The 27,377-nt window shown below is 35.8% G+C and overlaps 2 protein-coding genes across 2 annotated transcripts; one reads left to right on the top strand and one right to left on the bottom strand.

Moving 5' to 3' along the window:
* Nucleotides 825-2,397, top strand: LOC109851351 (chlorophyll a-b binding protein 5, chloroplastic). The gene is made up of 3 exons (XM_020421433.1): nt 825-1,012; nt 1,418-1,763; nt 1,857-2,397. Exons 1-3 carry the CDS (start codon nt 876-878, stop codon nt 2,160-2,162), a joined length of 789 nt encoding a protein of 262 aa, XP_020277022.1. The 5' UTR covers nt 825-875; the 3' UTR covers nt 2,163-2,397.
* On the bottom strand, nt 2,953-26,377 carry LOC109851350 (probable LL-diaminopimelate aminotransferase, chloroplastic). Its single transcript, XM_020421432.1, has 11 exons — nt 26,226-26,377; nt 24,519-24,630; nt 24,361-24,443; nt 22,907-22,974; nt 19,437-19,553; nt 18,553-18,615; nt 10,915-11,019; nt 10,654-10,704; nt 10,020-10,340; nt 3,597-3,803; nt 2,953-3,512 (listed from the first exon to the last, which is right to left on the bottom strand). The coding sequence occupies exons 2-11, from the start codon at nt 24,611-24,613 to the stop codon at nt 3,219-3,221; spliced, it is 1,404 nt and encodes a 467-aa protein (XP_020277021.1). The 5' UTR covers nt 24,614-24,630; nt 26,226-26,377; the 3' UTR covers nt 2,953-3,218.

Raw genomic sequence — 27,377 nt, forward strand, 5'->3', positions numbered from 1 at the left:
AGAGAAATACGATGTACAAATACTATGTATTAGATATATTGGATTTAAAAATAAGTCGGGATTAGTATGCTGGGTATATGAGGCATTATGAAAGTGGATGGGTTTATAAATAAGTCGGAGTAAAACTCTGGATTTTAGAGACAAAACCCCGTAATAAAAACCACGACTCGATGATATTTTGTAAACCGTGCGTATAATATTGACCATTTTTTATGGTAGTTTCATGTAAAAAAAAAAGCTCTTTACATAACTATGTATGAGCATGTACGACTCAAAATGGTTGGTACGTAGCATTTCTAAATTACACTATATTACAAATATCTAGATAAATAAAGAAAAATCGAAAACAAATAGTCAACGGCTTCGATACTTTAAAAAAAGTGCTGCTACGGGGACCCAAAATATGGGACCAAGAGAGGGGACAGGTGAGGTGTCCCCTCCCTATTGCATAATAAGTTCGCTATGCCAACTCATGACCAACTCATTATGTAATAGGAAGGGGACACCTCATCTGTCCCCTCCATTGGTCCCATATTTTGGGTCCTTAAATCATTTTCCTTCCCCTATATATTTATCGGTGAAGTGGCTGTGTAGAGTTCTACTGTCACTTTTGTAAATCCTATTCTTGGTTCCTCAAAACAAATACATTGGTCCATCCCCACCAGAGATATCTCCGCCACGTGGCAGCAGGAGGGGCAGGAGTACATCTCGAGGATATCCGAGAATTTGAGCGAGGCCCAATAAGCTTCCTCCTAGTTGGCATCACCCTCATCCACTAAAACCACCACCCCCTCGCTCTCCCTACATAAACCTCTTCCTTGTTTCAGAGCCTCCACCACCTCTCATTCAGCTCCGCAGTTAGCTTCGGTTCATCAATGGCAGCCTCTGCATCAGCTTTCGCCGGCCAGACCGCCCTCAAGGCCCCGAACGAGCTCGTTCGCAAGGTTGGCCCCTCCGGCAATGGCCGCTTCACCATGCGCCGGACTGTCAAGAGCGCTCCTCAGAGCATCTGGTGACAAAAATCTGCACATCTTTGCAAAATTTTAAAATTTGCATGCATCTTTATTATTATTATTATTGTTGTTGTTGTTGCTGCTACTGCTGTTGTTATTGTAATTTAGTAAATTTTCTATTAGATGCTTGTATTTGCATTATTGTAAATTATAGCTAGTTGAATTGATTTCTAAAATTATGCTAATCCAATGACTTTTATCTTTTACGAGAACAAATTCGGAGAAGTAATTGGTTGTAATCTGAACTTAAATTCAAGTAGGGGATATTCAAATAAAATAATCCAACAGATTTCAAAGGTTAGCATGTAAAATTGAAGTTTGAGAAGGTTTGAAGTGATAATAACTAGCATTTCAAATTTTATATATGCATGGAACACCCTAATTAATTCAAAATTTAACGACAGGTATGGACCGGACCGTCCCAAATACCTCGGCCCATTCTCAGAGCAAACCCCCTCATACCTAACCGGTGAATTCCCCGGTGACTATGGATGGGACACTGCCGGTCTCTCTGCTGACCCAGAGACCTTCGCCAAGAACCGTGAGCTCGAGGTGATCCACTGCCGATGGGCAATGCTCGGCGCTCTTGGCTGCGTCTTCCCTGAAGTCCTTGCCAAGAACGGCGTCAAGTTTGGTGAAGCCGTCTGGTTCAAGGCCGGCTCACAAATCTTCTCAGAGGGCGGTCTCGACTATCTGGGAAACCCTAACCTGGTCCATGCCCAGAGCATTCTAGCCATCTGGGCCTGCCAGGTATTCTCAATTTTATATATATATAAAGCTTAAGCCGTTAGGTATTGGCTTGTTGGATGATGATAAAAGCTGAATCAATAATTATGATGGCAGGTTGTACTTATGGGCTTTGTTGAAGGATACAGAGTTGGTGGAGGCCCTCTAGGAGAGGGTCTCGATGCAATTTACCCAGGTGGGGCATTCGACCCCTTGGGTCTTGCTGATGATCCAGAGGCATTTGCAGAGTTGAAGGTGAAGGAGATCAAGAACGGACGCTTGGCGATGTTTTCCATGTTTGGATTCTTCGTGCAGGCGATCGTCACTGGAAAGGGACCGATCGAGAACTTGTTGGATCACTTGGATAACCCAACTGCCAACAATGCATGGGCATATGCTACCAACTTTGTCCCAGGGAAGTGAAGTTGATGATGAAATGGATGCAGGACGAATGATGAAGAGGTGTAACGGTACGGATGAAGGGGGAAAAAAGGGCCTATGATTCTACTATGCATCTTTCTTATTGTGATGTTAGCGTATGACTTTTCTTGTTTCAGAATAAGGACATTAGTCGTTGTAAGCCAGTTTAAGTTAAACAGCTTGTTGCTACTTGTAACGCATGAAATAAATCAAGGTAGAAGAGAGGAGACGTACCTGATGGGCAAGCGGATATACATTACATTTCCAGTTAACCTACAAAAACTCAGGCAGCTGGTTAATAACTGGGGACATTAAATGAAAAACAAATCAAATTATAAAGTCAAGGGGAGAAAATAACTTAGATCCGGAGCAACACTTAAATACAAATGATGATCACATAAAATGTTTCACGTGCTATTGCACTTAGTTGAGTTCAATCACTGTAGAAAATGCAAATGAAAGTAATCAGAAAGGGGAATTTCCAAGGCTGACAATGTACCCTACAATACCAAAGATTAAAAGCGCATAAAAGCGAACTTACAGCAGCTGATAGACTCCATGTAATTCGCGAGAACCTAAACGCTTCCAACCAGAACTTTCAGATAAAGCTTGACCTTACCAGTTCTGACCGTTAAATATCTCAGAATTGTAAAAAAAATCCGTGCATTAGGAGATTATCATAATCTTCCAGTAGAGAACAAAATTTCACATAGAGGATTATTATTATTATTATTATGCTGCAGTACTAATAGATACTATAATGTAAGGGCAGCACTTGTAACGCACAATCAACTGATAGCAACCACCACACTCACACATGCCAAACACAAAGTAGACAACAGCATATCTAACGCAGAATACGAAGGTATGAAGTCTAACGTAGGCCCATAATACAATATGTTGTAAAACAATCTTCTTACGGACACCCAATTCTCATAGAAATGGCCAACAGAAGCTCACCTAGCCAAACATACATCACAAGTGACACTTAATAACATCAGGAGAGGAGCCTGACACAGATGGGAGGACACATGGAACTTCCAAATGGTAAGCTTTTGCTCACTTGTAGAGCTGCTTTAATCTTTTGCAAGCTTCAACAACATTCTCTCGGTGACCAAAAGCACTAACCCTGATGAACCCTTCACCACCAGGTCCAAATCCACTGCCTGGTGTTGTGACCAGGTGAGTCTTTTCAAGAATCTCGGCAAATACATCCCAAGAGCTCTTACCTGGAAAATGCACCCACACGTAAGGAGCATTTAGTCCCCCATACACATCGAATCCGAGCGCAGTGAATGTGTCGACAATTATCTGTGTGTTCTCTTTGTAGAAAGTGACGACATCAGTCATGGCCTGCACAAAGTAAAGATTGAACAGTGATCAAGATATGTAATTTTCTTGCACATAAGTTGCAGGATATCTTAAAGTTTCCGTAACCTTAAGACCCTCCGAAGAAAGACAAGCGAGACCCCCAGCTTGAGAGATATTAGATGCACCATTAAAGCCAGTGCAGGCTATGCGATTGAAGTCCTTGGCGACAGGAAATCCATCAGAAAACAGAAGCTCTTTAGGAATCACTGTCCAACCAAGTCGAACACCAGTAAAGCCAGCATATTTTGAAAAAGACGCTGTCTCAACTGCAACCTGAAGAAGAACGATTCTTGATAGGGTTACATATGTTTCTAAAATAGTACAAAAGCTTTGGAATAGATTGACTAACAAAAGCTTGATATGCTTTGATAATTAGACAGTATAACATGGGTTGACATCTTCAAAAACTTTCATGTGTTTATGATATCATCAATGAGATACCTTTATAATGGCAATACAGATAAATTGTTACTATATTGGTGGAGAAGATTTTGATAGTATTTCAGACTAGGAAAAGACAAACATAGGGAATTCACTTCGGCAAGTGTATAATGTAGATCATTGACCCTATTTTTTCTACTTTTTTCTACTAGCATCTTTAATGAATTTTTTTTTAATCCACGCTAGGCTACATGTCAACACTCAACAGTGGGCAAAGAGTTGGTCAATCAATACATGGACAGAGGAGCAGATGTAAGTCAACACTATCTTGCTAAATTAAAAGCAGCTCTGAGAAGCAGACATAACTTAACAAATAATGATTGTGATTATTGTAGTGGTCTTTCCACTACTTTTTTTATACTGAAGAGGATCCAAATCCATCAAATCCATTTATAGGGCCCTGGGTGGCAATAGGATGACCCAGTGGCTCTGAGGGTTTTACTTGGCTAGTTCAACCAAGCTTGGTATTTGGAGTGAGATTTGGGCTCCCTGTAGTTGGTATTGGGCTGGAGTTGGAGCCCCCACAGGTTATAACAATATGTGGTGGTAGGCTCCCCTTAGTTGTGTGCTCCCCTATTTTAATATACCCCAGATTTGCTTCTTACAAAAAATAAATTGCAAATTTAAATTTTGTAGGAAAGTTTTTAGAAAGTCTCCCAAACAAATAACATGCATTGGCTTGTTGAGTTTTTTCTAATCAAGAGAGGAGAAGTGTCCTTATTCTAGTGGGAGCCTTGGGCAAATGTAAGGCAGTTGGTCACTTGTCTCTTGCCTCCTCATGGTGAAGTTCCCTCTAATAAACCACTCATCAATCCTCTATCTCTGCTGTAGCAAAAAATTTCAAAATAAAATTTCAGAGAAAAAAAAGGGAAGAGAGGTAAAAGAGAAGGAAGGCTAGGGGAGAAGAGGCAAAGTTAAGGATCTCAACTTTTGAGGAATACCTACTAAAACTTTTTAGTAGATTTTCTAGTGATCTATAATGTTGTAAATATGTAGGGGGAAAATAATGTAGTTCTTAGATGAGAACTCTCAAAAAAATTCGTCGGCCGCCAACCGAGGCCCCCCCGCACCGGCCGACAAGGGCTCAGCGGGACAGGAAACCTTTGAGTTCTGGGGAGGGGGGGGGGGGGGGGGGGGGGGGAGAGAGAGAGTAAATGATCGCGGGAAGAAGGAAGAGCAAAGAGGAAGTAAAAAGTCTTAATGGGACCCCTGAAAGTCACATAGTTTTTATCTGGTCCTAACAAAAAGGTCCTAACAAAAAGAAAAGGGGAAATTTTATGATAAAGCCCTGAAATTCCAGAACTAACCAAAAGGCCCAAACAGAGTTCTTTACAAGGAAATAGATAATTTAAACTAGACCCAAAATATCCATGAAAATGTGCTTTAAAAATATTAAACAAAATCCTTATACATTTAGTATAAACCTTTTTAGGAGTTTGTTTACCATTTAACTTGTGTAGACCTAGGATAAAGAGGTATCATTAACCTATGAGTTGATTTACATAAATTGATATTGGCCTTACAAATTTTTATACTATAGGCCCTCCTTCAAATTAAGGGAATCATAACCAAACTTTTCATTGAGTAAAGATGAGTATATTTCTCACTAGTTATTTTCAGAAAAAGAAAGAAAGAAATTTCCTATGTGTATTGAATTGTGAAAATTTATTTGTGTGAGAATGATATGTTCTCTTGATTTTATTAAGTGAGAAATGGGTTTGGACATGCTTTATTGTTAAATATAATATATTTGATTTTATATGCATGTCTATTTGAACTCAAGTGGAATACAATTAAGCTATGTCTTCATATATACCATTTAGACAAATATGAACGTTATTTTCTCTTAATGTGATTTGTTAAAGAAGTGTTGAAACGATTATGTTTATCCATGACTTGGTTTTGTAACAATTGATAATAAATCTCAATAATAATAATAAAACCCTAAAAGTCCGCTATGAAGTGAAGTGATCGAGTCTACCATAAGTATTAGGTGCACCAATAAGTAAAGTGATATGTTTAGCATAAAAGAAACGGCCTTCTTAGGCACAAGTGATGAGGCTGACTTATGGTAAGCTAAGTGTATTGTACTCCTGGGAAGAAAATTGTTGAAGAGATGGGAATTCGTTTTTCCTTACTAATGGGCTAAAATTAGTAGTCTTAGTATCACAAGTGAGAGTGTTATTTCCAGTGATATAATTTGTTCATTGAGATTTCAATTCAAGTGGCCAGCTGATATAATGTGTAAATTGACACTCATTTTGTTTCTCTTGAACTTATTTAATTCCTCACATTTATTTGTGTTTTCAGTTTTATCATGTTTGCTCATGACTTTGATTTAAGGCCAAACCAAAGTTAATTTGCTATCTTACACTATTATGGCATGTAGCATCGATCATTGTTACAATCCTACATGCTTCATAGTTTGCAAATAGAGAGGTCAAGCTAGCTTACTTTAATATTAAGATTTTAATATTCATTACTTTTGCTAAAAACACTAGTGCGGAAATGTCCTCACTGGGCTCTAGCTCACTCCGTCGTTTTCAACCCTTGTCAGATTCTGCATAAGTTCCGATTGAAGCAAGAACTGCCAACAAGGAGTTGATAAAAGTGTTTTTGTCGTAACAGCTACACTTTTGTAGTAAGAGTAGCTAATGGTATGAAGTATGTATATTAAGTGGTACAAGCATAATCAAATTGAACTTGTATTTTGTATTTTCGCTCTGAACCTCCATCAATAGCAGGTATTGTTCATCTGTGGTCTAAAGATCAAGGTTTTAAATGTCGGATGTCGGGTTCATGTCGGATGGCTGAAATCCATGTCGGATAGCGGAAATCGGGGATATATCGGGGAACATTGACTAAATATCGGATTGTCATATCGGGTAGTGCGCATATGTATAATATCATGTCTTAAATGTAATCTAAGCATTCATAAATTCAATATAAGCATACTTTATAAATTCTATAGACTAAACATATAAAAAAGTAAATAATATATGGATTTAGGTTCATAAATTCTTTCTATCGGGTTCATAAGAAACCCTTAAACATGAGAACGGGTCAAACGAGTTTGAGTATTTATCACTAAACCCAAACCCAATAACAAAAAACAGATCTTAAAAATATATCATATCGGTCGATTTTTCAAAGCTAAAAAATAGGTCGATATGCCTGATATGACCCTGATATTTCCGATTTGGCCTTGAAAACCGATATACGAGTTGAAAACGTCCATGTCGTGTCGGTCAAGTCCTCAAACCGATATGTCGGACATGTCGGGCGACATTTAAAACCTTGCTAAAGATGCTATGCAATCGAAGTTCTCAGGCTTGACACATGCATGAGACTTGTCTCATGCCCATGTCGTTGCTGTCATGTGATCCGAGATTTTTTTCCCTCCATTGTGATCTCTGGGTATGTCATCAATGGTGGGAGAGCTTAGAATGTGTGTTGTTCTCCTGTGGTTGGGAATGCTCGAACATTGGACCTCATTTTTTATATTCGATTGACCTAGCCAAGTTTCCTCATCCAAAAAAAAAGAAAGAAAGAAAGAAAAGGAAGAAGAATATGTAAAGGATTGATTTTGGACACACAACAGTTCAATGATTGCCCCTTTAAATGTTAAAGATATAACCTTTATAATAAATGGCTAAATACTCATATTGGTATTTTAATTCCACATCATTTACCAAGAAGGTATTTTAATTAGACAAACCTGTTTTAAGGCATTTTAATTGATTCAACTTACTAATAAGGCCCTTTTTCTCGTCGGTGATCAGTTTTCCGACGAGAGCTCGTCACGTGCGTGGCACGTGATGACTTAAACTGATTTTTAGCATAACCCTCATGTCCCATTTTGGGTGAATTGGGATTGTTAGAGGGTTAATTCCCGCCTTTAAACACCGCCACGTCAAAAAATTTGTGACACATCAGCAGCTAAAAAACAGTTTAAGTCATCATATGTTACGCACGTGACGAACTCTCGTCGGAAAACTAGTCGCCTACAAGAAAAATGACCTTATTAGTAAGTTGAATTAATTAAAATGCCTTAAAATAGGTTTGCCTAATTAAAATACCTTCTTGGTAAATGGGGTGGAATTAAAATATCAATATGGGTATTTAGTCTATAATAAAGATATACAGTGCATTAGAAGATTGAAAATGAACAATGCAAAAAGTTTGTCAAAAAATTAAGGACTCGACTAACGACGAAAAGAACAAGTTATCATAGGTTTGGATACGAAACTATATAAGAAGGGAACTATTATATTTCAAATAACTTAGGATTTTATTTCAGACATATTTGGATGATTTCTAAGTTAAAAAGTAGCTAATAAGGAAATTATCAAGGATAAATGGTTAATTACCAGGGTACTACTAACCTAAAGCCATACCCATACATGATACATACTCGTACCTAAACTCCTTGGACACTCCTTGCATATATGAATACATTTATTTGGGCATATACTCAATTATATACAATATACATGTTTTAATTTAAAACCTTACCATACATTTTTTGGACATATATCCTCCACTTCACATCCACTTCTTAAAACTTGTTGAACATAGGTCAGGTTCTGAATTATGATTTTGAAGGATTGTTTTGGTGTCTAGTTAAAAACCTAGTGAATTTCCAGTTTATAATTAACATAATAAAAGAAACATAAAAATGTTATAAGAATTTTAATTCTCATCCTTGTTCTCATATAAATTATTAATTTTAATATATAATAATGTGTATATAAATGTTTATATAGCTATCTCCCTGTACCCAACCTTTTACATATTTGTCGTGTCCTATCGCATAAATGTACCAGCCATGCGACATAGGTTAATTGTCATATTAAGGCAAAATTGACATAGTTCCAACTGAAATAAGTTTTTTTTTTTAATTTGAAACTTATAACATGTTGTAGAACGTAATTCCCTTTTTTAAAACTCCTAGTCGAGATTATAGTACTTAACTATGACCCAAATAGAAGTATGCAAAGTTTGGAAGTGAAATAAGTTAAATACAGCTTTTTATTGTAAATGGCACAAGTATAATCAACTTTTTTCAGCATAGAACTCTATTTAGTTGGTACGTAACAAAGTAACAATGCATACATCCTATCATCCTGATAATGATAGGATTCACTGAAATGTCAAAAAAATTAGTAATTAATATGAAACGACTAGGCAAGAAACTATCATCATTTAAGAATTTATATTAAATAAAACACTTTAAACCTCACCACTACTTTAATCACAATAGACTGTTTCTCTAGCTAACGATTTCGATTTGTTTTGAGTGAAAAGTGGGAACGAGTGCAGGATATAGGAAATATGATAAGTTATACATCTTTGAATAAATCATAATCATCCGTCTAGCTTGCGCGGAAATGGGTACGGGTATGGGTACTAGTACCAATACAGGACATGACACATTTGTGTAAGGTAGGATAGACATAGTTATATATATGTACATACTATGAATATGTGCATCTATATGTATTAAAATTAATAATTTACATGCGATCAATATTCATCACAAGTTATAAGAATTAAAATTCATATAACAAATTTATGTTTCTATTTATGTAGACTATAAATTGGAAAACAGCTCGATTTTGAATTAGATACCCAATTGACCCTTTGAAATATAGTTATAGTTCTGAACTAGGTATGGGCTGAAACAAACTTGACCCGTGTCCAACAATTTTCAAGAAGAAGATGTGAAGTGTAGGATATACGTCCAAGAAGTGTATGACGGGTATTTTAAATTAAAACATGTATTGTACAATTGAATACGTGCTTGAATGAACGTATGCATTTTTTCGAGAAGTTCCCAAGAAGTTTGGGTGCATGTGCTGGTGCATGTCGCGTACGGCTTCAGAAGTGCCCAGGTAATATATTCGTCCACTAAATAACACATGGTTCTAATTAAAAGTAATGCTCTCTCCACTACTTTTTGGCAGTGTATAGGATCCAAATCCCTAAATGAACATGCAGTTATTTAGAAAGAGAAAGAAAGAAAAAGAATTGATTTTTTCAGTTCACCTCTTTTGCTCCGGGAATTTCAAAGATAGAGCGTGGACAGTCATCTGATATGTACATAGCATATGCTGAATCATAAACTATGATAGATCCATTGTCCTTAGCAAACTGAACCAATCGTGTCAACTGCTCTCTAGAAGCTGCTGCGCCAGTTGGATTGTTTGGTGAACAAAAGAAGATTACATCTGTTCTTTTAACAGTGGATAAATCAGGAAAGAAACCATTCTCGGGTGTGCATCTCATGTACTCTATGTTCCCATATTTTTCTATATCCTTCTGGAATACGCCAGTTTGCCCCATAATAACACTTGAATCTACATATGCCTGCAAATAAAATAAGCTCACAGTTTATATAAAAACACATCTTAAATCAAGATATCATTAGAACTAGGTCCTATCAAGAATCTCCATGTAGCAACAATGATAATGCCAATAATATAAAAAGTAATTTAGAGCATAAAACTATTCTCTACAAAGCAAAGTGATAAACATAAGGGAATATTTTTCCCCTTCCAGGGCTGAGATTAAAACTAAGATACCAAGCAAAGTAAAATGGATGGTATCCACATAGTTAGTTCAATTAGTTGTTGGACAAAATTTTTAAAAGATAAAAGTAAACTAAGAGAAATCAACTCACAGGATATGATGGATCTTGCACTGCTATTGTCACATTGGCACCAAAAAGAAGCTGCACAATATAAAGAACAGCTGAGCCAAATCAAGTAAAAAAAAAGTCATTCAAAATCCAAACTATCTTCAGTTAAAAATTTATCTGCATTTACACTCATGAAAAAGTGTATCAAACTAAGTATAAATATTGATAAGCAATTTTTGTCCAGTAATCTTAACCAAAGTTGATATTTCTAGTTTTTTATACATTAAGAAGTGACAGGACAACCTGAAGGCGTGAAATATCGCATTTTGCTCCATCTGAGACAAATACATCAGTTTCTTCAATACCAAGTCCATCATAATATGTCGATGCAATTGCAGCCCTAAGTTTCTGAACCACAAAAAAAAGAACAAGGAATGCTGAGATCAAAAACTAGTGCAGAGATAATAAAGATCCCTTTCAAGATAAAAAAAAAAGAATATAAAGTTATTGGAAGTTCATGCATATACCATATGAAGCATGGCCAATAGTCAATATATTTAGAGGTTCAAAAAAATAAGGCATATTAACATATAATCCGGGATATATCAGACTGGGCTAAGGTGATCACATCCAACCAGGAAAATAGATTTTTGTATATGAAAAGAAATAAGGAGAATACACAACATACAGATAAAATGATTATTCACAAAGAACTGTGCACCTTCTTAAAACAATAGTATCTGTGATAGCTATACCACATTCCTAATCCAGTGATAATATTGTAAAAAGCAACTATCTAAACGAGTTAAAACTGTAATGGACATTAACACTTTGAGACGTTGACAAATCAGAATACTGTAACAAAACAAGTGAACCCGGCAGTCTATTTAGTAGCAATTCGTACTGTTTAAACTGAATTTAAGCAACCTCACAGGTCCAACGACTAAGTAAAATAGATAAAGGTGTTCACTCATTCCAGCTACCCACACTCTATTTTGGACCTTGCAATGAGATGCTCTTTTTTTCCAGAAAGGATCTGCGACAGGTCCAACAAACTACTTACATTTTTTTTCTTTTTGTATTCGGAACCCTGGTTCAACAATTTAAGAAAGAACCAGAAACTTCTTTGTCAGTTTAATGGCAGGTGCGTTGAGCAAAATTGACAAGGAATAAGATAATAATGGGTGGATAGGCTGAACAAAGACTAAATTAGAATAAGACACATTGAATTTTCAAACTTTTCTGAAAATTACTATGAATTTGCTTTATCATTTGTAACTTGCTTTATCATTTGTAACTTCTGTTAGACTGCAACAATCGTACACTGACACACTGAGGAATAAGAAAGCAAGTAATCAATGTTTGTTGCAGTTTAACTTATCTTAGATATATAATTACTTAGGTACATAGTCCAAGCAAGCTCACTCATCCTATTTGCAGTAGATCATGTTTTTCTGTGCATGAGTGGACGCTTTTCCTTTTCATATGGGTGATCCTGACTAACTATGTCCATTTGCATCTTACATGTCGCATCACAAATTTCAGAATCCAAATCATTTGTATTGACCCCATCCTTGCCCCCCCAAAGAAAAAATGAGAATTCGGCTGCTTATAAAAAATCAGCAAATAATAGTCTTGGGTTGCCAGATTTCCTAGGCTTTTGATCTTAAAGCATCTTTAAAAATTAAACTCAACCAACAAGGCTAAAGCACATTCTCCGATACAAGTAAGATCTACAGAGTTTTGAACTTCATGCCTTATCTTGACCACCAAGACAAACAAGGCTAAAGCACATCCAAAACAAACAAGGCGCATACAAGTAAGATCTACAGAGTTTTGAACCTCATGCCTTTTCTTGACCACCATGACAAAACTGATAGGGAGAAACCAAAAAGACATCACAGGAAAATAACTGCACATGCCCAGCGAGGATGATAGCAGCCTTGGTCATTTAGCAGAGGTGTCCAGACGTAACTTTAGGAGCACCATTGGAACCGTCAAATGTTGCTTTGCAAAAACAATAGCATTATCACCAAGAAATGAAAACTTCTTCAAATTATTGTATAGGTACTAATGGGAACCTGTTGCCACTAGTATGGTTGAAACGGAAAAAGATTGTCATTTAGGGCTAAAAATGCACAAAAAGTCCCTCATACCATATATTTGCCGGATTCGAACCCGCCGCTTAACCCTATTCCCAGTAGCCCTACTTGAATGTCATCAAAAATCAAAACCCATTTCATTCTTTTAACTAGTTGAGGTAGAATTTGCAAATTGATAAAACCTGGTGGATTCCCTGTTTTCGTAACCGCTGCCGCTGTTGAATAACCAGTGCCATTCTTTTCTTTTCCAGTAACCGTAGTTTGCGTACGGAATATGTATTATCCATATGGGAGATCTTCCAATTGAGAAGATCCATCGAACTGAGACTATATCTGACCCTGCGCAAATATGATCAAGACGCATATATGATATATCATATATGTCATCTTACCTGGGTGGGAGAACCCGAAAAGACAGCTAAAAAAAGGCATAAGCCTCGGGCAATTTGGCGAGATAAAGCAAAGCCTAGCAAGAGGGCTGGCTCATAAGAAACTTACTAGGCCCATAGCGAAAAAACCAACTTTCTTACGATTACGATGTTTATTCGAGTATGAAATCCTCTGTCATACCGCGGCTGCTGGGAATTTTGGATTCCATGGCTTATTCCCCTTAGTACTATGCACAGAAGGGAGGAACCGTATGGTTAAGGCATACGATCTATAAGTTAAGAGTAATATTTATCCTGGGTAACTCGTACTATAAGTTGCTGACTCATTGCATAATGGGCTTCCTTGAAAAGCATTGACACACGTGTAAACGACGTGCTCTACCTAGCTGAGCTACAGCCCTTGTCATATTGATATAGATATCTCATTCGAGCGTATGTAAATAGATACTTGTTTCCATATGGATCCCTACGTCGTTACAATAGGATTAGGAATAGGCGTACCAATCAAAATGCAAGAATACCTGACATTGGTGACCTGCCCTCAAAGATACAAGATCCTCAAGGAACCTCAAGCCAAACCCAAAAAATAATGCAAAATTTATAAACTTAATGCTGAATAAAAAGACATGAAAGGTATGAACTTATTCCCGTAGTAGTGATTGTGATGTAAGAAGCATTTTCTATTGATCGAGAGAAATGGAGTCAAGAGGCAACAGTTCTCCTTTTTGTAGTTTAATATAGACAAACAAACTTGCAAGTCATTGAGACAGGTGCATACCTATGATGCACGGATACGGATACGGGACACGGATACGACACAGACACGGATACGGGATACGGCAAAATCCAAAAAAATAGGATACGTGGATACGGCGAGGATTTTTTTAAAAATTATTATTATATATAGAAAATTTATAAAATTCAACTAACAATCTAAATTATGAATTAGCATGGTAATTACTATTTTAAGCTCTTTTCTCTAATTATACTAATTAATAAGTTGTTACTCACTGACTTTGTTTTTTCTTTTTACAGATTATACTTGAGACTGAGAGTTAAGTGACAACGAGCAAGGATGAAGGATCAATCAAATTTTCCAACATAGCTGTCAAAATAAATATCCATAATTCATTCATTAAATATGTATATTCATATTGTATTCCTCTAATTAGAAAATCATCATGTTTTAATTAGAAAATCTTCATATGTATATTTATATTGTATTTCTATTTTCTAATTAGGATGCAGTTCTTGTTTTATTTGGTGTCATGACATATAAAAGAGAGAATAAATTCCAAATCTTCATCATTGCCTTAACAAATAACTAGAATTGACAAAACTTCATCATCATTGTCTTAACAAATTGAAATGTTAATATTCATAATTTATTTGTGTAATGTTAATAATTGATTTGTGTTAAAAAAAACTAAAATTGAAATTGAAAAAAATATTCATATGTTAATAAATTGAAACTGAAATTAAAACTAAAATTTAAAAATATAAAATACCAAAAGAAGTGACTTGCTCAGTTGCTCAGCACTTCAGCAGTAGCACAAGCCGCATAAACAAAAAAAATTGTTAGGTTTAGTTATTCAACAATTTAGGAGCAGTTTAAACAATACACATATTAAAACGAAAGTGCAATAAACTATTAAAACCAAACCTATTAGTTCAGCTTATGTCTTTCCAAAAAAAATAAAAAATAAAAAAAAAATAAAAGAGAGAGACGAAGAGAGAGACGGAGATGAGAGCGGACGGAGATCGTCCAGGAGACGAAGAGGAGATCTTCTCTACAGAGACGAAGAGAGAGAAGGAGATCAGATCTCGAGAGAGACGAAGACGGAGATCAGATCTCGAGAGAGACGAAGACGGAGATCAATCTCGAGAGAGAGGCGTGTAACGGCATCGGAAAGAGAGAGAAGAGATCTTACCTAGCATCGGAGGGGAGAGATCGACGATGACGGGAGGGGAGAGATCGACGGCGACGGGAGGGCAGAGATCGACGACAACTGGCGGATCTTCGAGAAGACGATGAGCGACGGATCTTCAAGACGATGACGAGAGAGAGAGAGACGAGGACGAGCAGCGGATGTTCGAGAAGACGATGACGATAGAGAGAGAGACGAGGACGAGCGACGGACTGAGGTAAGTGAGAATTAGGGTTTTGTAGCGATTAGCGGGTTTGGGTTACGGGTTCTGTTTTTTGTTCGTCACTTTTTTCTTAGTTCAACGAATCGACGCCGTATCCTGCTTCTCAGTTGATCGTGTCCCCCTCAGTTGACCCGTTGACTCGTGTCGGACACGGTTTGACCGTGTCCGACACGTGTCGTGCACGTGTCGTGCACGAATCGGTGTCTGATTCGTGTTAGACACCGATTCGTGACCTCGGGGGAGTATCCGTGCTTCATAGGTGCATACAGGCAAAGGTTCAAATTCTTTCATAGATTTATAGCACTTTTTTCAAATTATCAATACTATTTCGTTCATAGATTTATTAATCTTTTTACAAGTTTTCATATGTTCATCAACAAACAAGGGAATATTTCAGTACAATGGATAATGATTGCCAAACTAGTACAATATGTAAGTACTCAAACAATAGTAAATCCTATTGCAAACTAAAGAAACCATAAAGCTCCCACAAGTTTCAATATAGAGTCCAAAAGAGTTTCTTTTATAAGTTTCATAGCAATGTATCAAGAATAGTTGCAGTTAAGCTGATAGACTATGATAAAATTCATGGAACTTTATTCTGGAGCCTGTGCACTACAGATGCTCTGCTCATACTTGATGATAAAAGTTTGTGAAACTTTTGCTGGAGCTTCTACAGCAGGACTCAGATGATGACAATAATGATGAAATTGTAGTTCAGTCAAGCAAAATACGATGAGTTCCACTTCCACGCTAAATGTACAGTTATGTTTTAGGAAAGTACCACAAGTCCCATTGTTTTAAATATCGGCCGATAATCGATATTATCGGCCGAGTTATCGGATTTGGGAGCTCTCCGCTAGGATAAATTGGATTTTTAATCGGTTATCGTTTTTCTAGGTTTATCGGTGATTTATCGGCGTTATCGGCACTTATCGGCCGATAAGTAAGACTTTTTTATCGGGATTATCGGGATTATCGGCCCATTTTAACTAACATTATATTTTTTTCAAGGCTATGATGCAAGTTTCGCTTTCTACAATTGGTTAATGATTCTAAACATGATGATTTACATTTTGGTATGTTTATATTTTATTAAGCATGATTAGATTACATTTTTTAATTGTTATATTATATATATACATCATCCAGTATATCACTCTGATAAATACTACTTATCCCCGATATATCCCCGATTTCCGCTATCCGATAAGGATTTTGGCCGTCCGATAAATCCCCGATAACCGATATTTAAAACCTTGCATAGACCACAATAACAAGTCACGGTTTGCAATCTTGTTATCTAAGTGGAGTGTCTAGCAGGGCCCGTGTAATCAAGATAGGCAGCATTCAAGCTTCACAAGTAATTCTGTCAGTTTGTTTTCATTGTTTCTAGTTCAACATTAAAACAAGTAAATCAAGCAGAAAACAAAATAGCTGTCATTTCATTGTTTCTAGTTCAACATTAAAACAAGTAAATCAAGCAGAAAACAAAATAGCTGCAAGTTGAGAAGATTCACACCAACGACAACGGGGCAGATATGATGACGAAGACTCTGCCTAGAGAAAAGCTTGCTATCTGCAGAGAGATTGCTGGTGTGGAGGACCCCTGTCACACATAAGGTGAAGGGGAAGATTTGTTGGTCCACCTCATGTGTTCACGTGGGCCAGCAAGAAAAAAAAGGGTGGAGATCACATGGGATAGCAATCAAAGAACAAAAGATTGGGTGGGCATTTTTGCTTTGTCAAAAGTTGCGGCTCGTCTCGTTTCTTTCTCTTTGTTAAACACGTGGGTCCGCAAGTAAGTAGAAGGACGGCATGAAAACAAAGAAGGTCAGCAAAGGGACCCACGCACTTTTGACAAATTGGAAGATGTTGAACGAAATTCACGGTGAATTTCGAGGAGAGAGGAGGCCGGTTCTTCTATAAATAGAAGACGCTTCGTTTCATTTTTCAATCATCCGAAAAACAAGAAACAACAAAGTGAGAGCCTCAGAAACAGAGAGTTTATCTGAGAGAGAAAAATAGAGAGCCAATTTGTGAAGTTCTATCCACAAATTGAAGTTGTGTTGTTAGCCAATTTTGTGAGAGATCCACCTAAGAGTGAAGTGTGTAACCCCATTATTATTATAGTGGAAGTTTTTAAGTGGCCTACGGGTCCCGTGGTTTTTACCTCTTTTTGGAGGGTTTTCCACGCTAAAAATCTTTGGTGTTATTTTTGTCTCATTTAGTTGGGAAAATTATTCTGGGATTTGTCAATCTTTCTCAACAATGTGGATGGATGACTGATGAGTGAAGAATTTCCTCGAGGTTAAAGGAAATGACAAATCATATAGAAGATTACGAAACTGTGCTAACCTTTGCTTGGGATTGATGAATGAATACCCAGCTTCTCCACTCTTGCTTTTATAGCTCTCTAACTCAACTATGATTCTAGGAAACCATTAATCAACAATTGCTGAAGGAATTACACATGAAATGAACAATTTGAAATTTTGACTCAATGGTACAACACTAATATATGTAGCACCTTCTCCATCTAGCTATGGTACCAGGGCAAGGTTGTTTCTTAGTTATATTATGAGAGTTTCATGAGATATAATGCAATGCAACAAAATGCAATGGGATTGAGCAATAACCCGCTATTTAAACTGGCTGCTTGGACTCCTACACAAGTTGATAAGAAAGTTCAATGTTTGATCTTAGAAGATCATCTGACAACTTGTAAGGTGAAAACTAGTACTCTAATTTGTGTCTATAAGACTTATCCATCATGTTGAATCGATACTTCATTTTGGAGTTCTGGGAATTGTGATGTAGGATAACTTTCTATTGGAAAATAAGAAAGGAAGATAAAAGGCTCAAACATTATTAGTTAAAAATTTTAGTTAATTTAAAAATTGGGAATCGTTTTAGAATCTAATTATTAGAGATTTTTTTTAGTATGATAAGAATTCTTCCTTATTAAGGAAGTTTAATCAAGTTTTGTAAGTTTATAAGTTCTCAATAAAGGCAGCCACCCTAAAAACTCAAAACAACAAATGCCCAAAGTTGCTTCTTATAACAACAGAGAGAGAGAGAGAGAGCCACCCTACAGACTCAAAACAAGAGAGAGCGCCACCCTAAAAACTCAAAACAACAAATGCCCAAAGTTGCTTCTTATAACAACAGAGAGAGAGAGAGAGAGCCACCCTACAGACTCAAAACAAGAGAGAGCGCCATCCTACAGACTAAAAACAACAAATGCCCAAAGTTGCTTCTTATAACAATAGCCTGAGAAATCCAAAACAAGAACAAACCTCTTCACCTTGTTCAGCTCCATAACCACTGTATCCCTCAAATGTTGATAATCCTAGTGCTCTCTGCAAAAGAGACCAAAATATTTCAATTTCCTGAGCCCACCAGAATACATAATCTGATTATAGAAAACTAACGGGAGCAAACCAAAGAACCTTGCACAAATATATAATAGGCCCAAGTGACTACCACCTTTTTCCTGAAATGTTCAATATAGAACAATTAAGCTGCATAGCCTTAATACTTACCAAAATTGTAAGGGTGATAAGTCTTTAACAGACAAAAGAGGCTCGACAATTCCACACAACTCTTAGAAAAGAAAAAAAATATATCTGGCTAATGTAAAAGCCAAAAGTCCTACACAAATAATGCAAGCTTAGTGATAAGACAATTTTCTTAGAACAATCTAGTTGTTAGCTTAGTGATGAGACAATTTTCTTAGAACAAATTAGTTGCCTGCCAAGTTTCAAAAGGACCTAAAACATATGGATCTTGCATTATTTCCCTAATCTATTTATCGCAGTGTTTCTATTATCAATAAACTCATCATTTATGAAAGATAAAAAATACATAAGAATGTAATGATAAATGGACCAGAACTGGAAGATGGTGATATTAAAGGGGTAAATGAATAGCGGTACAACAATCACTATTGTTCGTAGTTATAGGGAAACATTTAACTTTAAGACCTGAAGCCACCTAAGTCAAAAATTAAAAGATAACAAATATTTCATCAATGAACTAAAGATAAACATGAAAATATTGTTAAATAAACGACGGTCGTATTCTTTCATCGGAAGGTATGACCCGGTCAAATGATGTTACATCAACCTAACTACTAAATAGCAGCAGGAAAGTGAGACAGAATTACTGTTATAGTGATTACCTTAGCCATTGCAGAAGTAATAACTTGAGGAATGGGTTCAGTAGTGTCACCAATACCAAGGCTTATCACTTGTGCATCAGGATATTTCAACATGTGCGCCGATCTTCTTCTTGCAATCTAGACTCAAATAAAATCATAGGCTGTAAGGAAAATGGTTTTTGACATACATTCTTACAATATGAAACCTATAACTCCAAGAATAGATCTTAAACACAAAAAGAATCGTCAAGAGCAAACATGTTTGGCAACCCAAAAGTTAAAAAAACATAAAACAACATGTCTATAATGAACAGGCAAACTTGTTACATTTTGTAGACTGTATCAACTATAACTACATGACTATTGAAATCAAAATAAAATATCCAAAAAATTACATACTCTATAATAGGAGAAAATTATCAATAAGGATTTAGATGGTGAATCGACTATGACAGTAAAATTTAATGTAAAATGCAAGTGAAGACCACATTTGCCACTTCTTGCTAATCATACTCCTAATATCTATCAAAATTTTCACTCAAATTAGAGAATACCGGGCAGGTGTAATTGTTGATTTCGGATACTAGTTAAAGGTTACAAATAAACAAAAGAAACTACATAGGAAGTGCATGTTATTTTATATATTTAAAAAATTTCTTTTTGAGTAAAAAGACCATGTTTCAACCAAACATGCATTCATAACCATAAAAAGAACTTTAGGGGTTAATTGCTAACCAAAAGATGATGAAATGATGGCGAACATTTTTTTGGCTATCTTCTCCTAATTAGTCGTATCCTCTACATTTTCTACAATTAGACAAGTAGACTTCCTATCAAATACAGAGGTCAGACTATACTACACATAAGCCTTGGAAGTTATTTTCTCCTAGTTGGTCATATTCTCTAGCTTTCTTCTATCATATTTCTTATCAATAGGAGTTACTTTGTATCTGCATACCATAAAAAGGCTACTTCAGAATAACTTCTTCCCATTTGATGCCTTATGAATTTCTCAGTTTTCGAACATTCTACTAAGTTTGGAAGCGTAGAATTTAAATGAAAGTGGCTTAAAATTTTGGGGTTACTTAAATACTATTTATTATTTATCTTATTATAGCATCCAATAACTAAGTTCTGCTGGGAGTCTCCAAGTAGATGAATTTCTTTGTATTTAACCAATCTGAATTTCAAATTTTGAATCCAGCTTAAAGATCGAATAATAATGACCTAGATACAAAATTTGCACAAACCCACTAGATAGGGAATATACACTATCAGACTGTAAGAAGTAGGGATGCTCGATCTAGTGTTAGTCAAGTTCATTATCAATGCTGCATGTTGATAAACCATAAGATGTTATGGATTATACTTACTTAAGATTTTATGAGTCTTTGCTTTCTACATCATAATTTTACAATGCTAATAGGCGCTTACAATTACCACTCACATCCCAGATATACATTGGCATAGCTCTCATGGATGATTGTCGGTCCTTTTAACTATGGGCATGCTTGGGAACTTTGGATCACAATCCACTTGGGTTATAACCCACAAATGGCTTATAATCAAAGTGGATTATAATCCAGAGTGTTTGATAGATTTGGTCGATTATAATATGTTTCCTATGGTAGACTGTTTGGCAAATTGATTGATTAATCTATTATGTCATGAAAATCATAGTTATACAGTACGCAGTACTCAGCGGATCATGGTACAAATTTGGGTATGCAATTTGCCACGTAAAAAATTTGGATTCGACGAGTGGTAGCTTACTGTGGTACCAAATTCGGTACATGATACGATGTAAATATTTTTGGGTGCGCTTACCATTTTTCAAAGTGTATAGTAAAAAACTAGAAACAAAAACGCTAATTATGCATTTCATATTTTTAATACAAAATATTTAAATGCTTCTTTTTTATGGAGTTTGTTCTTCTTTTTCTAAGACTATCTTCTGCATTTCCAATGAGTTTCTTTTTTCTTTTTTGGATTTTTTTGGTTCTGTTTTTCTTTTCACATAGTTTGTGCTGGGATGATGGTTTCATTTCATGTTTTATTAATGTAGGGATCAAGTTATTGACTCATATATTCTATTGTGAGCATCCCTTCACTCGATTGCGCACATGGAATTGCGTCTTGCACATGTGCAATTAAAGAGATTGTGTCCCGCATTCTTGTAACCGGTGCGCCAATTCATGTATCAGAGGGAATATGTTCACAAATGTATTAGGATTTAGTTCATAGGAACTGTACGACGGTTCGAGGGGGATCCGAGGAATTACGCAACTATAGTCAAAATGACCAAAAAGGATATGGATCGGTGGTGAGTTATTAAACCAAGCAAGGGATTTTGTGAAATCAATAGAGGCATAATTGTCTTTTACTTGGTCGAGCCTCATAGATTGTAATACACCAAAGGTTATTTTTTGGTGGATATCCAAGATAATCCACATGCCAGACAACCAAAAGTGGATTATATGTGGATTATAATTCACTTTTTCTATTATATGGTTTAAAGTTTAAACTTTAAATAATGAGCATCTTATAACATGTTTCAAGGGATCTTATGAAATTAAGAACGTGAAATTCATTCAGTGGAGATCATATTTGAGAATTTTATAACTATTCCTATGACTTATATTTATGTAAAAGTTTCCACACAATGTATAACAGATGTAACTTCTAGCATCCATCTTTACCAAGTTGTGTGTGTGTGTATAACTATTCCTATGACTTATATTTATGTAAAAGTTTCCACACGATGTATAACAGATGTAAATCTTCTGGAAATCCATCTTTACCAAGTTTTTATATATATATATATATATATAATATATATATATATATATAATATATATATATTATATATATAATTAATGGGTATCCTTGTCATAGGAGGGATTTTCTCCTATGACGCCTTAAAATCACATGATTGAGCGACATTGTAGATGATCCGCTCCGTTGAACTTAATCTACATATTCTAAAACCCAACACACCAAGTTTAGGATGAACCGTCGTCGTTGACCCTTCATCCACTCGTATCAATTTTAACGGTTTGAAATGAATAGAACTTTTCACATGGCTCGATGGAGGGTCAAACGACGACGGATCACCCCAAACTTGGTGTGTTGGGATTTTAGAATATGTAGATCAGTTCAACGAACGGATCATCCAAATGTCGCTCAATCATGTGATTTTAGAGGCGTCAAGGAGGAAATCCCCTCCTATGACAAGGATACCCATTAATCTCTCTCTCTCCTCTCTCTTCTCTCTATATATATATATATAATATATATATATAATATATATTATATATATATATATATATATTATATATATATATTTCTCTGCTTCAACGCTTGATGGAGAACTTTGGACCTTAACATGCAATAGTAAACCTTCTATGTCTTTGCTCAATCTCTTACAGTCATATATAGGTCCAAACATCACCGCTGAAAAGTAAAAGAGAATAGAGGAACTGAACACTTACTTCGGGGAATAGATAACCAGCTTGAAGCTTTGCCATATTTGCGTTGCGAGGAACTTTTGTCGTGTAAGCTTCAGATCAACATCAATAAGTTTGTGAAGTGTAATTGAAATCTACACAAAATACAAAAGAGACTATCTCCAGCAAAACCAAAAAGCAAGCAGATACTTATGATATTACTGATCGATCATCACTTCAAAAAAATACCAGAATGCCCTTATTTTCAAGATCCAATATTCTAACTCAAAAAATCCAAAGCCATACAAGGCTAAAAGCCTAGCCCAAAATCTGAATCCCAAAAATAAAACTGCTCACCCTTCCCTTTTACTCAAAACCACCAGCTCTCTTTAAACCACGTTGGCACATTCTCGCATCATCAAAGTGCCCCAAATTTCAAGTCCAAAGAAAAGATCATCATATCTCACATCTAATGATTGTAGGCTTGTTTTTTGGATCCAGCTTTCATGTTCCAGGAATGCGTTCTCATCAGGCATGTGGCTTTGGTTGTGTATAACATTGAGGTCATCTGCAACAAATTTATCATCTTTTTCCTTGTTCTAAAATCTTTCCCCTTAGCAGAGTTTAAAGGATGTTAAAACAGTCAATTGGGACTTTATGTTTTACTAGCTAGTATCTCAAATATGAATTTAGCACTGATTCGGTTTGGTTGGCATCAAGTTGACACCCAAATGTAGACTTTGTCAAATAATTTATTTGTCGCTCCATAGCCCACTTCTCTAATGGAAAAGACTTTTACATGATTTTTTTTCAAGTTGTAAAATTCCTTAACTACCTTCTTTTTCCCTAAGTTATTCTTAAAGTCCCTACAACCATACTAAAACTCAAAAGTTCTGGTGAGGGTTGAGGTTATAATTTTATATTCTAACATGCACCCACTGATTGATGAATGATGACCCTTTTTTGGCAGAAATCTAGATTCACACAACCATATCATTTGTTTTAAACCCACATGTAAGTCATGGCCAGCAAGATTCGAACCTGGGTTGCTCTAATATCATATCAAAGTCCCTACCACTACACCAAAACTCAAAAATTGTGGTGAGGGTTGATGATTATTATTTTATATTCTAACATGACCTGGCATGTTGAGTGTCCTTTTATGGACCGAAGGTCGAACTCACAAAGCGGCACCTTTTTTTAAATTCGCTTTTAAAATTCACTCCGTGGTTAGTTTCCTATCACTACACCAAAACTCAAACTCCGAAGTTGTGGTGTAGGTTGAAGATATATTTATATATTCTAACTGCTATACATAGTGCTACTCATATACTTCATCCAATCCTTCAGGTTATCTACCTATTCTTCCCATTTATAATCTTTTTACTCACGTGTGACATCAAAAACCAACTAACACCCAAGTTCTGTTTCTTTGAGGAATTTCATCAAATAGCGCAAAGTCAACACCAAAACAAAATAAATGCAGAGAGGGAATTTACTAGTAGGTTTCTCAGTATCAGGCACTGCCACGCACTTGAAATTCTTATCATTTCTCTTCGCAAAGCAAACCTTTGACGGCGACCTACAACACCCAATAAAAAAACCAAGTGAATTACAAAACCATAAGCAAATGTATGAGAGAGAGAGATTAGTGAACCTTGTGTTGATGTTGAGACAGCTGGGAGCGAAGAAAGAAGAACAGTTTGAGGAGATGGCCGGCGACGAAATTTGCAGCATTGCCGCCGATGGCATCTTTGTAAATAATTTGACTGTTGCACGTGTTGAAATTGTGAGTGGGTTGACAATGAAAATGATTGGAAAAAGGAAAGGACTGCAACTACCGCAGAGTAAAAGGCTTGAGGTTTTTGAAGAGCTATTAGATTCCTATAAATGGGCAGACACGGACCGGACATAGCGGCCAACGCTAAGCTCCTATTAAATTAATAGAGAAAGGTCCTTAATTTTGGATGATTATAAAATAACCCCAAATAACTTCAAGTCAAAATAACCCCCCTTAAGTTTAGGGATTATCACAAAAATCTCCTCTAAATTTAAAATTTTATCAAAAAAACTCTTTAATAGTGTTAACCACAACTTCCATAATTGTGGATAAAGTTACCTAGGAGGATACTTTTGCCAATGAAAATTAGGATTCACGCTTTTAGGGGGATTTCAGGAAAAATTCTTAAAGTTAGAGGGAGTCCTCTGATAGCCACTAATTTCAAGGTCAGTTCTTGATATTTTTAAAGTTAAGCGGGGCTATTTGATTATCGTCCAAAGTTAAGGGGGTGTTTATAATATTTAGCCCTTTTTAATACAAGTGAAAGAGAATGTTTAAAAAAAATTGTTGTTGAAACTAGAAAAGTGAAGATGGTGTGACAATAGTATTTTATTTTATTTAGGGCTAAGTGCAGATAGACTCCGTATAGTATCATCCAATTGCGGATAGACCATTTGTAGTTCTATCTGTGCGGATACCACCACCCCCCAGGTGAGTTTTCTTTTACTCTTAAAAGAATCAAAAAAAATCAGAAGGCGAATTGACTCATTATGCTTCTGGTGAGGGTAGATTCTAGACCCCAAATTGCTAATCATTTTTACTTTTAAAAAAGTCGAAAAAGTTAACTTAAAGGTCTATCCACACTTGGGAAAATGCTTTTGATGATCTATCTGCACAAGTAGACAACAATTGGTATATTCATAATTAGGCGATGCTATAGGGGTCAATTCGCAATTAACCGTTTTATTTATTTAACATGATATTGTTTTGTGGTTATGGAAACGATCATAGAAGCCGCGCAAAAACCTATCATCACAGAGCTGGACGTGATGAGAAGACTTATTTTAAAAGATTCATGAAAAAAATATAGTTAATAAGTGGAAAGGAGGTTTATGTCCTAAGATACAAGATAAGAAGCAAGAGTTAGAATATGATTCCTTCGTCAGAGTTAACTTTTTTGAAAGTTGGGGTGTTTTTCTTAAATGAAAACTTTGGGCATTTAAACACATTGAACAAACACCTAAAGTCCTGAAAGCGTGCAGTTTCACACTTTCAACGGACATTATATGTGTTTTCTAAAATATATCCTTTAATTATTCAGTGAATCAAATCATTTTATGTTTTCCCCTCTTCCACATCTTTTCTTTATTTCTTTTCCCTTGTCTATGCTCAGTAGAAATCAATGTTAGCGCCTAGACGTTTCTCTATTTTTTAAACTATTTAATTATAACAATAGATAAAAACATGAAATTCATAGAAAATGCAAAAATGCATAAATAGCAACATTAGATCCATAAACAACCATCCATAATCAGCTATGCATAAAGAACAGTGAATAAAAAGTGAAAAATTAGAAAAATTTACCTCGAAGAGAAGAGGAGGAGGAGGTTGAGGTGGTGGCCGGAAATGCGTCGAAGAGGGGGGAGACGACAAAGAGGAGGTTGAGGTGGTGGCGGCGGCGCAAAGAGAGGGACTCTGTGTGAAGACGGATTTGATTTGAGGAAAATGATAGGGTTAATATGCTAGCGGGTCGGGTTTCTTTTCCGAAAAAAACCTTTTTAAAATTTTGTATCCTAATTGGGTTGGGCTGGGCCGGTGTTTGAGCTGGGATTTATTTTATTTTTAAAAAATAAATTCCTTAGTTCCTAAATTAACCCTCTAACCACTCTTGAATGGTGTAGATCACCCCAATAAGTGGCGAATCTATTGATAAAAAAAGATGTCACGTGACATCATTTCCCTTGAGTTATTTTCCCCAGTGTTGTCTCGATTTTCAATCAAGCCCATACAAGAGAATAAAAACTAAGTTAGGAAATTTCTTCGTACAAATTCAACCCGCAACAACAGACATGGAGCACATGGAACCCACTTAGCTATATTCTAATTCGACCAGGTGAAGGGTTAAATTTAAAGGACTTTTGTTTGTAAAATCAAAGTTTACCCTTATTTGTCTAAAACCCACGTCATTCGATATGCATTTTACACCTAAAATAAAGATTTTTCTTACTTTAAATCCAAATACATAATACAAAGTGTATAGCTACATATAATAGGGTGTATATCTACAATAAGGTAGAGAGCAAAACTAGTACTATATTGTGTATAGCTACATACTGCGAAATATATGTCTACATTATTTAGAGTGTACAGCTACAAACTCTATTATATTATATTATATTCTATATTTTGCATTTAAATGTAAAATAAACTTCATATTTTGGGCGTATGATAACATATGAAGTTATATAGGTTTTAAAAAAAACTAATATAGTGCAAGTGCGTTGCACATAGAATATTTCTGAATATTAAGAATGCTTTAATTAGAATATAAAAATAATGACAATGAACTCCAATAGAAATAATATACAAAGATCTCTAATGGCAAATGAATCCAATTAAGAATTCTTCGAAAATGCTAATATGGTTAACTTTTTGATAGAAAAACATTTAAAGATAAACTATAAGATGAATATTTATATATTATGCAATTGAAATAAAAACTAAGAGAGGAAATAT

This window comes from Asparagus officinalis, chromosome 8 (genome assembly GCF_001876935.1).
Source record: "Asparagus officinalis chromosome 8, Aspof.V1, whole genome shotgun sequence".
Taxonomy (NCBI): Eukaryota; Viridiplantae; Streptophyta; class Magnoliopsida; order Asparagales; family Asparagaceae; genus Asparagus; species Asparagus officinalis.

Excerpts from the sequence above, each read along its gene's own strand:
- LOC109851351 (XM_020421433.1), top strand. The coding sequence starts at position 876 with ATGGCAGCCTCTGCATCAGCTTTCGCCGGCCAGACCGCCCTCAAGGCC. Across the intron at positions 1,013-1,417 it reads AGCGCTCCTCAGAGCATCTG|GTATGGACCGGACCGTCCCA; the intron begins GTGACAAAAATC and ends ATTTAACGACAG. Across the intron at positions 1,764-1,856 it reads TAGCCATCTGGGCCTGCCAG|GTTGTACTTATGGGCTTTGT; the intron begins GTATTCTCAATT and ends TTATGATGGCAG.
- LOC109851350 (XM_020421432.1), bottom strand. The coding sequence starts at position 24,613 with ATGCCATCGGCGGCAATGCTGCAAATTTCGTCGCCGGCCATCTCCTCA. Across the intron at positions 18,616-19,436 it reads TTACTTCTGCAATGGCTAAG|AGAGCACTAGGATTATCAAC; the intron begins GTAATCACTATA and ends TCTCTTTTGCAG. Across the intron at positions 11,020-18,552 it reads GAGCTGAACAAGGTGAAGAG|AAACTTAGGGCTGCAATTGC; the intron begins GTTTGTTCTTGT and ends TTTGTGGTTCAG.